The sequence below is a fragment of the Varanus komodoensis genome, unplaced genomic scaffold (assembly GCF_004798865.1).
Source record: "Varanus komodoensis strain SLA01 unplaced genomic scaffold, ASM479886v1 scaffold92, whole genome shotgun sequence".
NCBI lineage: Eukaryota > Metazoa > Chordata > Lepidosauria > Squamata > Varanidae > Varanus > Varanus komodoensis.
This window is the reverse complement of record NW_025336624.1, coordinates 780,591-795,655: the sequence shown is the minus strand read 5'-3', so window position 1 is coordinate 795,655 and position 15,065 is coordinate 780,591. Positions and strand designations below refer to the sequence as shown.

At 42.3% G+C, this 15,065-nt stretch overlaps 1 protein-coding gene across 3 annotated transcripts in view; it reads right to left on the bottom strand.

The window, feature by feature from the left end:
- Positions 1–15,065, bottom strand: part of ADAM11 (ADAM metallopeptidase domain 11) — a 96,782-nt gene that overhangs the window by 62,459 nt on the left and 19,258 nt on the right. For all 3 annotated transcript variants that reach the window (XM_044418737.1, XM_044418736.1, XM_044418738.1), the window contains exons 3-6: positions 13,620–13,696; positions 6,750–6,816; positions 2,668–2,753; positions 2,097–2,163 (exon numbers count right to left, since the gene is read on the bottom strand). In XM_044418737.1, coding sequence (XP_044274672.1) covers positions 2,097–2,163; positions 2,668–2,753; positions 6,750–6,816; positions 13,620–13,696 — 297 coding nt within the window. The remainder of the gene's footprint in view (positions 1–2,096; positions 2,164–2,667; positions 2,754–6,749; positions 6,817–13,619; positions 13,697–15,065) is intronic.

The window sequence follows — 15,065 nt, the reverse complement described above, 5'->3', positions numbered from 1 at the left end:
CAGTGACAGGCTGCAAGTCAACCAGTGAGCTTCATGGCCAAGTGGGGACTAGAACCCGGATCTCTTGAGCCTTGTCCAACACTTCACTAGCCTACTTTGCAGCCCCGGGCTGTAGTCTGTTTTTATACCTCAGTTTTACTACTTCACTCTGCTCTGTGTGTAGACCCAGTCCAACTCTACCATCTCCTATAAGCCCCCGCCAGAGAAAAGTATTTAGCATGAATACACAAACTGTCCATGTAGTATGACAGTGAGGCCCCAGAGGCATGGCTGAGCAGCATGTGAATTAATGTTCAGGGCTGAGACTGTCTGTGAATATATGGAGACCCATAAAATTAAAATATTTGGAAACCACAGACAGACTTAATTAAAATCCACCCCCCCCCCACACACACACACAGAGAATTTTAGATATCTTTGGTTTAGAGGGAGGAAGTTATGGAAATTTAAAATGACTCCTCCCCACTGTCTTCACTAAGTGAAATGCAACTACTCCTGGAACATTCTGGATGGGGGATTTGGTCAAAGAGGATACACTTTTCAGGCAGACTTGAGCACAAGCTCCTCCATTAATAAAACAAAGCAAGCATCATATCCAAGGCAGGAGACAAATGGGATCGATGAGGAATCTGGACACCTCCCCAACCCATCTGTCTGAGAAGAGAGGTTAAGGGAATACAAAGAAGGGAGGTCATATGGAACAAAACCCTAACTTGGAGGCCAGCCTCTGTAAGGCGATACATTGAGATTCGGACTCAAGCTTAGTTACAAGGGCACCTTCGGATTAGGAAGCCATTTTCCACTTTAACAATTCAAAACCCTGTGCAGATGAGTAATATCCAGGCAGGCTCAGTAGGGGGACTCCAGTTATGCAGTAGTGTAAATACTATTCATGTTCAGAGACATTTCTCCCTAATTCATGCAGTACAGCTCTGAATACCCTGGGCTTCCAGTCCTGGGTGGTTCAGTAGCCACCACGTCACCTTTGTATTACTGTCACTTGTTCTCGTCATGACCTAAACATTATCGTGTCAAAAATGGCTCCTCTCCTTTGACCTTTCCCACTTACCCAGAAAAGCTCTCAAAAATGACACTGAGGAAGGGGGATAGATGTGCAATTAATAGGCACATGTTGGAGTGGATAAGAGGTGACAATGTGGAGGCTGAAGACTCCTCAAGGAGGGAATGAAACATTTGCTGCCATGGAAACAAGAATGAAAGGAGGGACCCAGGGAAACTCTAACATTGCTTGTGCAAAGGGATGGACAGACATATATTAGGCTGAGTGAGAAAAGAAAGCACATGCTCTAAATACATATTAACTATGTAGCCATTTAATGTAGAAGAACCCAATTTCCTTTGAGACAGGCTTCAGATGTGAACTGTATTTGTGCCTTCATACTGAAACCCTGGGGATTTATAATTCAGGCATCTGTTTTCAACTGCTTAATATTGGAAGGTATGCAATCATAAAATACTACTATATGAAGCTGCTTTTGAGGGAAGGCAAAATACACATTTTGAAATAAACTGTACAGTGTACAGGCATATTAAGAAAAAGAGAAAGCAACCATTGTTAACATGAAACAAGTTCTAAAGATTCTGTCCTGATGGTTTTTAAACTGATGTCCTTCTCTCTGCTGTGCCATGCCAAGAAAGCAAACATAAAATGTATTTATTTTATTTGCATTCCACCATTTCTCCAGTGCATTCAAGATTTTAAGATAGCAGCACATATAGGGTTATCTCATTTTAGCATTGCAAAAACTCTGTGAAGAATGGTAAGCTGAGAAAGAAAATCTGATCAAGGTCACCCAAGAAGCTTCATAGGTGGGTAGGCATTTAAACTCATCTCTGCACTCTAAACCTAGCCTTCTGCCCCATTCATTCTACCCTGACCATTGCTCAGATTTTAACAAATTGACCTAGAACAAGTTTCAACAGTTTAGAGAGGTTTGGAGTCAAGGAGAGTAAGCAAAGGCATGCTAATCTATGCACTCTTTCCCTCAGCCTTCATTTCACCTCTGGGTATGAAATCCAAGATAGGTATCTTCATGGCACTGATGGAATTACAGCCTGGGCCAGACCTTCCTTACCTCTTGGTGCTCAGGTAAATGGTAGGGCTCCAGAAGGTATGTGGCCTTTCCATCGGAGAAAACACCACTGAATAAGAATAGCAGAGAAACAATACATTAGTTAGTCAGCCATGTCAGATGCCCAAATACCTACCACCCCATAACTATGGGTTATTGGTGAGATTAGTTGCACCACTTTGCCAAGACGGGTTTTATGTCAGGATATGGGCTGGAAGCTTCCTACGCATGAGTTGCATGCCCTTAGAATTGCTGGAAAATAATATTCCCAAGTCCAGAGATAAACTCCTGCTTGGCAGTTACTCCTCAGCAATGTGTGGGCAGTGATATGCCAGTACATTCGCAGTATAACATTTCAGCAGTAATACGAATCTCCTGATCTCGTCTATTACACAATTTTCTAAAGTACTTGCTCATTTGTAAGGGATCCCAACATAAACACAGCATAAACAATAAGCATTTTAAGATATACATTTCACAAACTACAACATCTGGTTGCATGGCCTTTAGCTTGATGGAAACCCAACCTTCCCTTCAGTGGCTCGCCTTCTACCTTCCAGTGCTCACTACTTACTGCAAACCATGGCAGCTGGACAGACTTGCAAATGAGTTTGCTTCTCCACGGAGGCTGCCTTGATAATAACAGTGTTCACTGGCTCCCTGCAACAGAGCATACAAAGGGTATGGATGCCATGATGTTTCTCTCTGCATTTAAGGAAAGCTTTCTGAAGCTCATATAATACAGATGGGTTTGCCCTTCACACAGGGCTCTTGAAAGTCAAGAATCAGTAATTTGATGCCCCTTGGCTACCTCCAGTTCCTAAGGGGAACCACCTGTACCCCTTGTTGCAAAGGAACAAATGTGGGGAGAAACTGCTCTAGTAACAGATGCACTGGCAGGTCACCTGGGGATACAGTGACATTCTAGTCCGCAGTGGTCCTCCCTTAACATTGGAAAATGTAAGCAAAATTATTGGTGCTGGAGTTCAAGTTTACCTACATGATGCATTTTGTTCCCTAGCCTCACATACACAAGAGTGCTTTGCATTACACTTTGAGTTCTTTAGAAAAATAAAAAGGTGGAATATAAATCTAATAAATTAATAACATTTATCTGCAGTACTAGAGAAGGTCTCCATGGCTAAGCTCTGTCAGCTTAAGCTGTATAAGTTGCATCCAAATAATTACATTACATTTCAGTCTGAGGTTTTCTACTCAAGTTCTAATGCAGGTTTTGACCTATATGATCACAAAATAACTTTTCCCTAATATGAACATAGGATGTTGAGTTCAGACAGCACTATAACCGACACTCAAGGGCCAAGTATGGGTTGAGTGTACATTGTTGCTGAATTACGGGTTCTTATGTTGTCTGATCTTACCTGCACTAACAAAACATGGTTAGTTGATCTAGAACAACCTATCATTTACAATCCAGCAACAAACCATGGGTTCTCTTAATGGTTTGTTAGTGGATTAATAAACCATGGTTTATTAGTACTGCTGGATTCAGATAATACAATAACCAAGTTTCAACAACAAGGCACAGCTCCACAACAGTCCACATCAAGCCATACTCAACCTTTGAGAACTTGTATTGTGCTGTCTGAACTCAGCCACTGAATCAGACCACTGGCTCACCTGTCCAAGTAATGTCTACTCCAACAGGCAGTAGCTCTGCAAGGACTCAGCAGAAATTGTTCACAACACCTGACACCCATGGCGCTTTTCATCTGAACTTTGGACCTACACAGAGAAGCATGTGTTCTACTAAATGATGGCTCCTCCCAGTAAATCACCATGATCAGACAGATTTACCAGAATAATACTGAATGCTGACAGCAAGGACACACCAAGATATATTCCTAGTAGGTATTCTCCCCACTTAAAAAAAAAAACCCTTAGCCTGACTTTTGAGAATGAAGCTTAAGCTGTTTGTGGTTTGGCTCTTTGTGAGAAATCAGATGGTTTCAACTGGAGACAGTGTGGTTGTCAAATGCTTTTCAAATATAGACATTCAAGCAGAAGATCAATGGGCATCTGTTAGGGATACTATAAACACATCTTGCAATTTAGACCCTGCATTGAGCAGAGGGCTTTAACACCAAGGTCCATTCCAACTTTAAAGTTCAGTGATCCTGTGAAAAAACACACTAGACTCTTCATGAATGGTTAAAACAGGAGATAAGACGAAAGAGTGATAATAATGAAACTGGATAATTACAGACATGACTGAGAAGGTGGTTGGAGAACATAAGAAGTTATTTTGAAACAACAACATTATTTGCCAGTTCTGGAATAATAAATATAACTCCATAGGTAGTTCTGACTTATAGGCTGTTGTTCTATGCATGCTAGCACCCACTGAGCTTAACTAGGACCTGTTTCTAAAAATTTAAAGATCACACTGATAAGATGTTCTACCAGGTTAAATATATGTCTTATATTCCCCAGTTTTATATTTTCCCTGAACACTTTGGAATGGGGCAGACACTTGCTGTAAAGAGCTGGGTGTGCATTTTTGATTTCTATGTCAACTTCAAAGCACAAAATAGAGAAAGAAGATAGCCCTGCCCTAAGGAGGTCACACCTGAACAGCCCAGTTGGACATCATGGGGGAGGCATGTGTGTTCATGGGTCAACACTTGACACAAGAAGCAGCACACAGGTAAGGGCAGTGAACCTCTTCCCTGACTTTGCCTTGCTGTGCTGTACTTTTTTCCTCCAGCCCACTTCAACTGCAGGGCAATTCCAGAGAATAAGAAAGTTCTCCAAAGTAAAAGGATGCAGCCAGGTAAAGTGTGGGAAAGGGGCAGACTGACATCTCTGAGTCATGTATAAAGTAAACTCCCACTTACATATGGATGCACACACACACTTCATACATGACTGTTGAGTGGCCCCTGGCACATTCACTTGTGCAATGCCATAAGAAGGAGATGCATTGCAAAAAGTGGAAAAGAGAGATAGATTTGTATAAATGTGGCATCTGCTAGTGCATATCTATGGAAAGTTATAAATGATTACTATAAATTAAATAGAAATAAACTTCAGCCGAAACAGAAGGCTAAGGGGGTAGCTAACATCTTTGTAAGTCTTGCAGCTACATTTGAAGAGTGGGGTAGGTACTGCTAACGAAGTGCTTTCTGAAAGGAAGCTGAGGCAGAAAAGTAGGCAAGCCAAATTGGACAAAGCTGATTGAGAGAGGAAAGACAGCAGTGAGAGGATCAGCAACATGTTGGGAGACCAGAGCTGAAAGTGAGGGATGAACAAGGGCAGGAGACACTTGAAGCTAAGAAGAATGAGGGTTGAGGGATAACAGAAACATGGTCAGCATGGTCTAACTCATCTGGAGAGTGCCAGGTTGCAGAAGGCTATTCTACAAGGACAAATGGTGATGGATTAAATATGAGGATCAGAGGAGGGACACATATCAAAAAATAAAGCTGAAGTGATGTTGGAAATACAAAGGCTGTTAATCCACTGTATCTACTTTCAGTTTCAGCATGGAAATTCTTAGTGTTTCCTTTTTTAAAACTATGCAACCTCTAAGTCACACAGCAGTATAGCAGAATAGCAAAAATACCCAAGTGAAAAAGTGGTTTCTTTTGCTTTAAGGTTTAAATGCCACATTTTCCCTGCTCTAAAAATATCCTCTGTGAAAGTGCTCATTAGACATAGAAATGAAACTCAACAGACATGCCATTGTCTAGAGGGCCCATAAACAACTGTGAATAGGGAATTATGAGTGCACAGTAAGATGCTTTATGTAGAGAAGTCCAGGGAGCAATTAGGAATGGGAGATTATGCATTAAATGGAATGTTGCTCACTACCAGTTGACTAACAAAGGGTGTGTTCAGATGTGCATCTTCCAGCGCGGTACATAATTATGAACAAGCAGACAGACATACAATTGTACCTCTTGCTGGTGAAGAGGAGTGCCTGCCTGTTCTCTGGTGCTCTCTCCTTCCTCTCCTCACCTGTTCCTTTTCATGATTCAGTTGTTCACATGTATCCCTGAACAGGCTGTTTTTCAAGGTTGCTGCAGTGCTACAGGCCAGCAAACAAGCCCCCTCCCACTCTTTTGCATGTCTGGGTATAAAAGACAGCATGACAGGGGAAGCCATAGCTCCTTGCAAAACAAGGGGTAAAGATCTGGTTACAGCTGCTTGTGAGCATGTATGTGACCATCTACTTAGCAAGCATTTAGCATTTGGATGCTCAGCTTGTGAGCCTCTCTTTTGCACCAATTCCTGGCTTGAGAGCAGGGTTATTTCAAACACTCATTCACTATTTCTCAGATCCAGCATGTGCAAACCACCTCTTTGCTCTTGCAGCTGCAGAGCGTAAGAAGCCCTCCTTCCCTCAACAGTCTTGCCACCACCCCACCCCAGTAGTACCTTTCATATTTTAGCAGATACCAGAAGAGAGAAAGGTCTTAGTGTGACTGCAAATCATGCAGGCCATAAGAAAACTAGCCAGAAACAATGGGCTAATTAAAAATAAAGAAAGCTATGCCCTGTTTGGAAGGCCTATTTTGCCTAGCCCTCTGATCTTAGATTTTGGAGACTTAATTATGGTTAGTGGTAAGGAATAGGTACTCAATGCATGCCTATTTGAAGCTAGCAAAGCCTCCATAGTCCATTTCCCCTTACCGTGGTATAGCTGGCATTTCCATCCTGTCCAAAATGACGTTCTATATAATGCGAAGACAGCAGGTAGCTGATGAGAGAAGGGAGAATATTCATGAAGACCACCACTGATGTTGGAGATTATACACCCTCTACTATTCCCATTCGTCTCTCATGGAACCGTAAGGACTGAAGAAGCCAAGACTTTTGAGCAAGTAAGTCCATCAAAGGCTGTGCCTATGGACTTCCATTTACTCATTCCCCTTTGCCCAGGTTACTGCTAGCATCCAGTCTCTAGCCAACCTGTTTGGACAAATTCAAGAAGTGAAGACTATCACTGGCTATGAGTCTTGCATTTGGCCTAGGTCTATGTGCTTTTTCCATGATCAGGCATATGCTCACACACACCAGTTGTTGAAGAATTTGGGCAAGTGGAACTCTTGCGCCCATCCTGTCTGAGGGATGCAATGTACAGCTGGTTGGTTTCCATGTGAAGAAAGGACCAGACTGGATGTTCCATTGGTCTGACCCTGCATACCTTTTCTAAGGTTTGCTCAGTATGTGTGCACATCAGCTGCACTCAGCGCTGCCCTACTACCCACACCAGTGTGGGTGTGGGAAGTTCTATTTCTCCTTCTTTGGATATTGCTCATGTGACCCTTGGCACTCCAACTTGCCAACAACTAGCTCATCTAGTCCTCTCCATCAGATCACTGAATATTCAGACCCTGTCAGAAAGGTTCAGGCCAGGAGGTTCCTTAGAGGAAAAGGGGATTGATGTAATCCAGCCATTAGGAATCAGTTTTAACTGCTCCAGAATTCTGGTTTGAGAAATAACAAAGCTCTCCTCTCCCCATTACAGATGGGTGGAGACTGCCTGTGATTTCTTGGTTGTGATGGCACTGGCATTCTACCAATTCAGTCACAGAGTGTGCCCCCCTCCACTTGTTGTCCCAAGGCAAATCCTAGCACTGAACATACATTTTGGAGCTACGAGTAAGTTCTGTTTCAGCTAATGTTAAAGGCTCCTGAGCTCCCAGGAGAAATTGGGCACTAGCAAGGGCTGAAACGCAATTACATCCCATGCTGGTTAATCACACAGTCTCTGGTTGCAGCCCAAGGCTTATCAGCCACCTCAGCTTACAGTAACCTGGTGCTTAAGCTTAATTTACTTACAGGATGGAATGGGATGGACAGAAATGCTATTAAATATGCAAGGGCATGCACCTAATCTCAGTGTTCAGATCCACTGCTGTCACAGAGCAGGGATACAGAAACCATCACTACTAGGGCAAAAGTTCTTAATTTTACAGGCAGATCCTGCTGGGATCTTAGCTAGGAGCCACTGAACAAGAAAGATATCTTAGGATTTTGATGGACAGCTGGATGAAAATGTGGACCCAGTGTGCAGCTGCTGTGAATAAGGCAAATTACATGTTGGGCATAATTAGGAAAGCAAATGGAAATAACATTTTCAATATCATACTTGCGCTATAGAAATCCATTGTGAGACCACACTTGGAATAGTGTGTACAGTTCTGGTTACTACACTTCAACAACAATCCTGTGCAACTAGAAGAGGTGCAGGAAGGGACAATCAATAGCAGCTCCCCTGGAGCAGATCCCCGGGAAGCACAGTTACAACAGTTGAGAAAAGGGACAAGTAAGGGGAGATATGACAGAGATACATGAAATTATGCATTGTGTGGAGAAAGTGGATAGCAAAATATTTTTCTCCTTCTCTCATAATCTCATAATATTAGAACCTGGGGCCATCCTATCAAGCTGAATGGCTGAAGATTAGGTTAGATAAAAGGCAACACTTCTTCATGCAGCACATTGTCAAACTGTGGATTTCATTAGCACAAGGTCTAGAGATGGCCACCAATTTGGATGGCTTTAAAGGAGGATTAGATAAATCCATGGGGGATCTGATTACCAAGAGCTACTAGGCATGATAGGTTTGTGCTAGCTCTGATATCAGGGACAGTGCGCCTGTGCACACCGGCTGTTGCAGAACACAAACAGGACGGCTCTGTTGCACCCAGGTCCTACTGGTGAGCTGCTTGTGTGCATCTGGTTGCTGGGCACACTGCTGGGCTAGACAGACTTTTCGGCAGATCCAGCATGGCTTTTCCTATATTCTTACATCCCACAGACATAAAAATTTATGCAACATACAACAATAAATCAGCTTGTGCTGTCCCAGACATTCCCACAGTACTGTCCTACACAGCTATTCACAAATTTACACCTATCCATCAACACCAACTTTCGACACACAGAGACTGGCCAGCTATTGAATTTAGGAGCTCTCTGGATTTTCTTTTTTTTACATTCACACTCTTCTTGTGAACATGCTTTTGGGCACAAAATCTCACCCTCATTTGTTCAGTTACATAGACAGATGGATGCCTAACATTTTATCAGACTGGCACAGTCAGTCAATCTCAAACACAAACTCAGATGGATATCACCAAAAATACACTCATGAACAATGTTTCAGTCATAGCCTCTAACTTTCTTCTTCTATATTTATACATTCTCTCCCTCTCTCACACACACATATATTTCAATTTTCAATTTATTTTTCAATTTATATCCTGCTTTTTTCCTACAAAGGGCTCAAGGCAGCTTACATCATTCTCCTCCTCCATCTAATCCCCACAACAACAGCTCTGTGAGGTAGGTTGGGCTGAGAGTCTGTGACTGGCCCAAAGTCACCCAGTTGGCTCCATGGCTGAGCGGAGACTAGAACCCAGATCGTCTGAGTCCCAGTCCCATGCTCTTAACCACTACACCACACTGGCTCTCAGTATACCCCACATAAGAACAAAATCACATACTCACATTTTTACAATAATCAAGTTACTTTCGGAGGTACATGCTGTAGCATAGTTTGAACAAGAAATCACTGGAGTGTAGCCTCCAGATCCTGTTTGCATCACCAGCTCCAGAATATGACACAATAGAGTGCCTCTGCACAACTACAGAGTGACTTATCCTACCATTGAACATCTATAGCTTGCCAGAATTTATCTGAGATTAAGAGACAAGGAAAGCCAGTAAAAAGAATAACTTGTAGGGAGACTTGAGCTCCAGCACTGAAATTAGGCAGGGTTTTGATACATTTTTGAAAGAACTATTTCATTTGTTTAACCAACATGGAAAGTGTGGCACAGAAGCTGTAATCTACAGCCAGTTTATTGCAAAACAGTTTCATAAAAGGGATTGGTCAAGGCTGGTGCAAATGTGTAGTGGTACAACTCTCTCACAATACTCCATCACATAAGCACAAGCAGTGGAACATTGCACCCACACTCAAATCTTGCTGTACCTATCACGGCCTGCCACCAGGAATACAAAATTAGCACACAGATGCACATTCACTGTGGCTGTTACCCTGCCAGACTCAGTTGCAGACATACAGGTACTCAACCATATCTGGCTTTACAGGTCCCTAGATCAGGAACACACTCCATTTTTCATCCCAAAGGTCAAATCCTTTTCCTTGTCTTCAATCTCACGTGGAAGATCAGAGATAAAGGAACCTGCTGGCACTAGCACTAGCAACGGAAACCCCAGAAGGATGCAGTGGACTGCCACCAGTGGTGTGCAGGCTGCAGGCAGCCCAGAGGTTGCACAATTTGCAACCCTCACCTAAAGGAAGACTCCCCTATGCAGTCTCACACATCTACACAAGGGAGCTCCTTTCATTAGAGATAAGTCTGCTTTCCCAGGTGCCATAAAATCTCTTTAATGAGGTATTTGTCTAAGTTGGGTAATTGTTAGAGAGGTAACACAGTTGTTGCTTCTTTTTGGCTTATGATTTGGCAGTGCCCTTTGAGAGGGGAGGTCATTATGCGAATAATTTTTGTATTGAAACACATCTTCCTATTTACTGAGGCACATGCTCTTATAAATTATCTATCTGCTTCCTGGAAGTTAATGCATGATCAGCATAAAAGGATTCTCCATGCTCTTCTGACAGCTAAAAGACTGATATTAGAACATAAGAAGGATAAATGCTTACCTCCAAAATGCAGTGGATTAAAGACCTTACAATGCTTTCAATAATTGAACAGGTAGTTTATAGCAAACAGATACTTGGACATTTGGTCTATTTTTGTTGAAATTTATATACAGCTCCTAGAAATCTATATTTTCCATACATACACATATATTGTGCACAATGTGTGCATGCATGGGCGCACACACACAGAGTGAGCATCAAAATCAATATTGTCCAATTTATATGTAGTCACATTTTGATATTCAAAACTGATATAATCAAATTAATATACATTCATATTGATAGTCACATTTTACTCCCCTTCTTTTTTGCTATAATTTTACAATAAAAATAAGTTAAAATAATAATTTGAGCCTAGATGCTATTATCCCACATCCAGTTTCTAAAAACACCTTGAACTGAGATTGATATTTATAGTGGAACCAAAAGACAATTAGCAAAGCAATGATAATTGTATCATTACCAGTTATTGCTGCTGTGAGTGGCTACTGTGCTTATCTTGTACACACTTAAGCTTTATGCCAAAGAGTTATAGTCTGCATCTCTTGCACTTGGCCCCACTGTGTACATTTTTCTCTCTCTGCCCATGAAGTAATATTTTTGCCAATGAGGTCAATATTCCATGCATCTGATGTAGGAGACTTTACTGCAGACGTGAGCAGAAAATAGATCAGGATTGCTAGTAGACTGAGTAATTTGCAGTTGATCAGCAAAGTTTTTTTCAGCACCCCAATTTAGAAAATTCAAAAAGTAGGAGAGGTTGGAAGTCACTTTCTCTCAGTAAAACAAGCATGGAGCTCCATGTCCATCCCTGTGCAGATGCTGTGGGGAAGAAAATGGGGGTGGACTTGATGACATTACAGAGGAGGTACTTGGGGTGAAGACCCACTTCCTTAATGTCATCCAGCTGCTGGCTTGGTCCAAGGGAACAATTCAGCCTCCAGACTGAATTCTGTTGTCTGCCTCTGGCTTGCAAGCAAATCTTTTCACACACAAATCTACTGCCAGCAGAAACAGCCTCCTCCTTCCCATTCTGCTCACAAGGCAGTTAAGAGTGTAAGCAGCAAGAGAAGGGATTTGGCCTTAGCAGGGGAATCCACTGTTATCTTCAATCTGATCCACTGGGAGGACGAGCAGCATGCCAGGGAGTCCCTTGTTATACCAGAAAATCCCTTATTATCCCCAGTCAGAGACTGGAGGTAATATGGGGATTCCTTTCTTGAGCACGTGGCTCAGTGGCAGGGGTGAGTTCGAGGACAGAGAAGAACAGGCCCGACACAGGGTATCCAGGCTGGGCTGGGCAGCATCCATGAGCTGTGTTAGGCCTGCAGCCTGGAAGTTGCCCTCTGCTGATATAGAGCAAGCATGCGCTCAGACGTACTTTGTTCTACAAGCCAATTCTACTTTCCACAGCCACTAATTTGCACTTGGACCTCAACATCCTAGCATAAGCTATGTAGATGCAATATCCCTAAAGTCAAGTGATAAATCTTATGCCATAACAAATTGCTAATCTTTGAGAAGCCACAAGATGCTCTGCCTTGTTAAGAAACAGGATGTCTAGAAAAAGCTTGTCTGGAGGTGCAAGCAACAGTTTGCAAGCAAGGTGCAATGAACAGAAACACATATTGCAATTTGCCTTAACATCTGCTACTCAGAGATACACTACCATTGCCTGGGGAGGTTTCGTGCTGATATCATATTGATTCATCACATATGGAGGTTTCATACTGATAAGCTAATAACCATAAATGAACTCCAGCACAAATTGTCTAACTTGTTTTTAAAGCCATCTAAGCTAAAGTTGTGGCAGTGAATTCTGTAAGTTAATTATGCATCATGTGAAGCGGTGCTTCCCTTGGTCCGTCTTGTTAATTTTGTTGCATGGTCCTTAAACCATGGGGAAAGTTCTCTTGCTATTCTTTCTACCAATTACTCTCCATCATTTCAACTGCACCTTTTTCTATTTGTTAACAACTGTTACGAGGCAACCATAACCAGAGTGTTCTGAATAAGACCAAAAATATACTGCTTACACTTTCAGTCCCTTTCCTAATAATTCATGACAGTTAATTTGCCTTTTGCTTTGCCACCACACTGAGCTGCGGTTTCTGGTAAGCTCTCTGCTTACGATATGACCCTGAGATTGAATTTCTCAGTAGTCAGGGACAGCTTAGGAAAGAGGTCTTGAGGCATTGTGGCACAAAAAAGGGTCTCCTTCATTAAGAGTCACACTACAGGGTTGACAAGACTGCATGCTGTAGCTCCGGCTGGACTGTCCCACTCGCTGAAGCAGATGCAGGCACCACACATGACCCAGCAAAGCTGACTTGGGCTGAAGGACACTGCTGGCCCCTCCAGCACGATACCATTCTACTCTGATGAGCAGTGGCTCCCAAAAGTCTCAGGCAGGCCTTTTCCAGCCCTGCTACTGAAGAGCTTTTTTGCTGATCTTGAAACTAGGATCATGTACATGAAAGCATATGATTTGAATGCTCCCCCACATTAACTTTCCCACAACCCCAGACAACCAGTATATCACAGAGCAGAGATTACAGCCTTCTCTCTTATAGTACATGTTACATTTCTATGCGTAGTGGGCTTTGTTTTTTAAAATGTGGAAGCACATGACTTCCCCCTTTCCTAGATTCTGAAGTACCATAACCTGTCATGTACAGCCCCATGCATCCTGCTCCTGGTCCCATTTGCCTGAGATGGATTTTCACAACGGAGCTGCAGGGTTCCGACCCACCAATGCCACCCCCTCCCCACCTCTCCCAACCCTCTTCCACTTTTCTCATGCACACGTATGAGCTCTTGCATCTGGACCTGCAAGGGCATCACCCATAGAGGATACTTACTGATTCAGTTCAAGGTCCAAGATGAAGGCTGACCCAAAGGCATGGATTAGGAAACTCACCTGGGCCAGATGTAGAACCTAGGGGAAACAGAGACAGTGGTGGGATCTTCTTTGGCACTTGCCTTTATTTTAAATGCATAGGTGAAAGGGCATTCAACAATATAACTTCAACATCTAAGTGTAACTGCACTAAATGTAACTTCCTACTATCTTCCCCACTTTCTTGGGGTTGGGAGAGAAGGGCCTGAATTTTCTTACACAACTCTGTAAAATGTGACACATTTATTATAAGTTTAATGCTGTGTTTCAAAATAGTCTTTTCCCTATTTTAGCTCCTTGGATATTTATCTCTTCTTTTTAAATTATTTAAAATAATTATAGATGCTTTTAAAACTTAAAAATGTGTTTTATCATTTGTAACTGCATGTATTTCTATTGTATTGCCTTGAGATCTTCAGCTATAGAGATCTCATGTAAATGCATAAAGTACACTGATGATGTTGTAAAAATTCGGTTTTACTAAAATTTAACAGCTTCTTTCCTATTTTGCTTTTATAGATATAAAGATATTTCTTATTTATTTATTTAAAACTATTATATGCCGTCACCACATGCCTCAGCATCTTGGGATGGCTTACAAACGTACAATTAAAACCGATAAAACAGTAACAATTCCATAAAATTATATAAAAACAAAAAAGCAACGGTTAATGATAAAATATTAATTTTTAAAATAGCAATTAAATAAAAAGGTTTTAACCTGGCACTGAAATTACTATTCATTCAACATTTCACAGTGGTTTAATTAAGTCCAGTGGTTTAATTAAGAGGTGATATAAGCATCACCTCTTACAATGCATATCTCTCTGTGCATTTGTTGTTGTTAGTCGCGCAGTCGTGTCTGACCCATCGCAACCCCATGGACAACGCTCCTCCAGGCCTTCCTGTCCTCCACCGTCCCCCAGAGTCCACTTAAGCTCACACCGACTGTTTCAGTAACTCCATCTAGCCACCTCATCCTCTGCCACCCCCTTCTTCTTTTGCCATCTATTGTTCCCAGCATTAGAGTCTTCTCCAGGGAGTCCTTCCTTCTCATTAGGTGGCCAAAGTATTTGAGTTTCATCTTTAGGATCTGGCCTTCTAAAGAGCAGTCAGGGTTGATCTCCTCAAAGACTGACCGGTTTGATCACCTTGCAGTCCAAGGGACTCGCAGGAGTCTCCTCCAGCACCACAACTCAAAGGCCTCAACCCTTTGGCGCTCAGCCTTCCTTATGGTCCAACTTTCACATTCATACATTGCAACTGGGAAAACCATAGCCTTGACTATACGCACTTTTGTTGGCAGGGTGATGTCTCTGCTTTTTAGTATGCTGTCTAGATTTGCCATAGCTTTCCTCCCCAGGAGCAAGTGTCTTTTAATTTCTTGGCTGCAGACGGGGACTGCAGC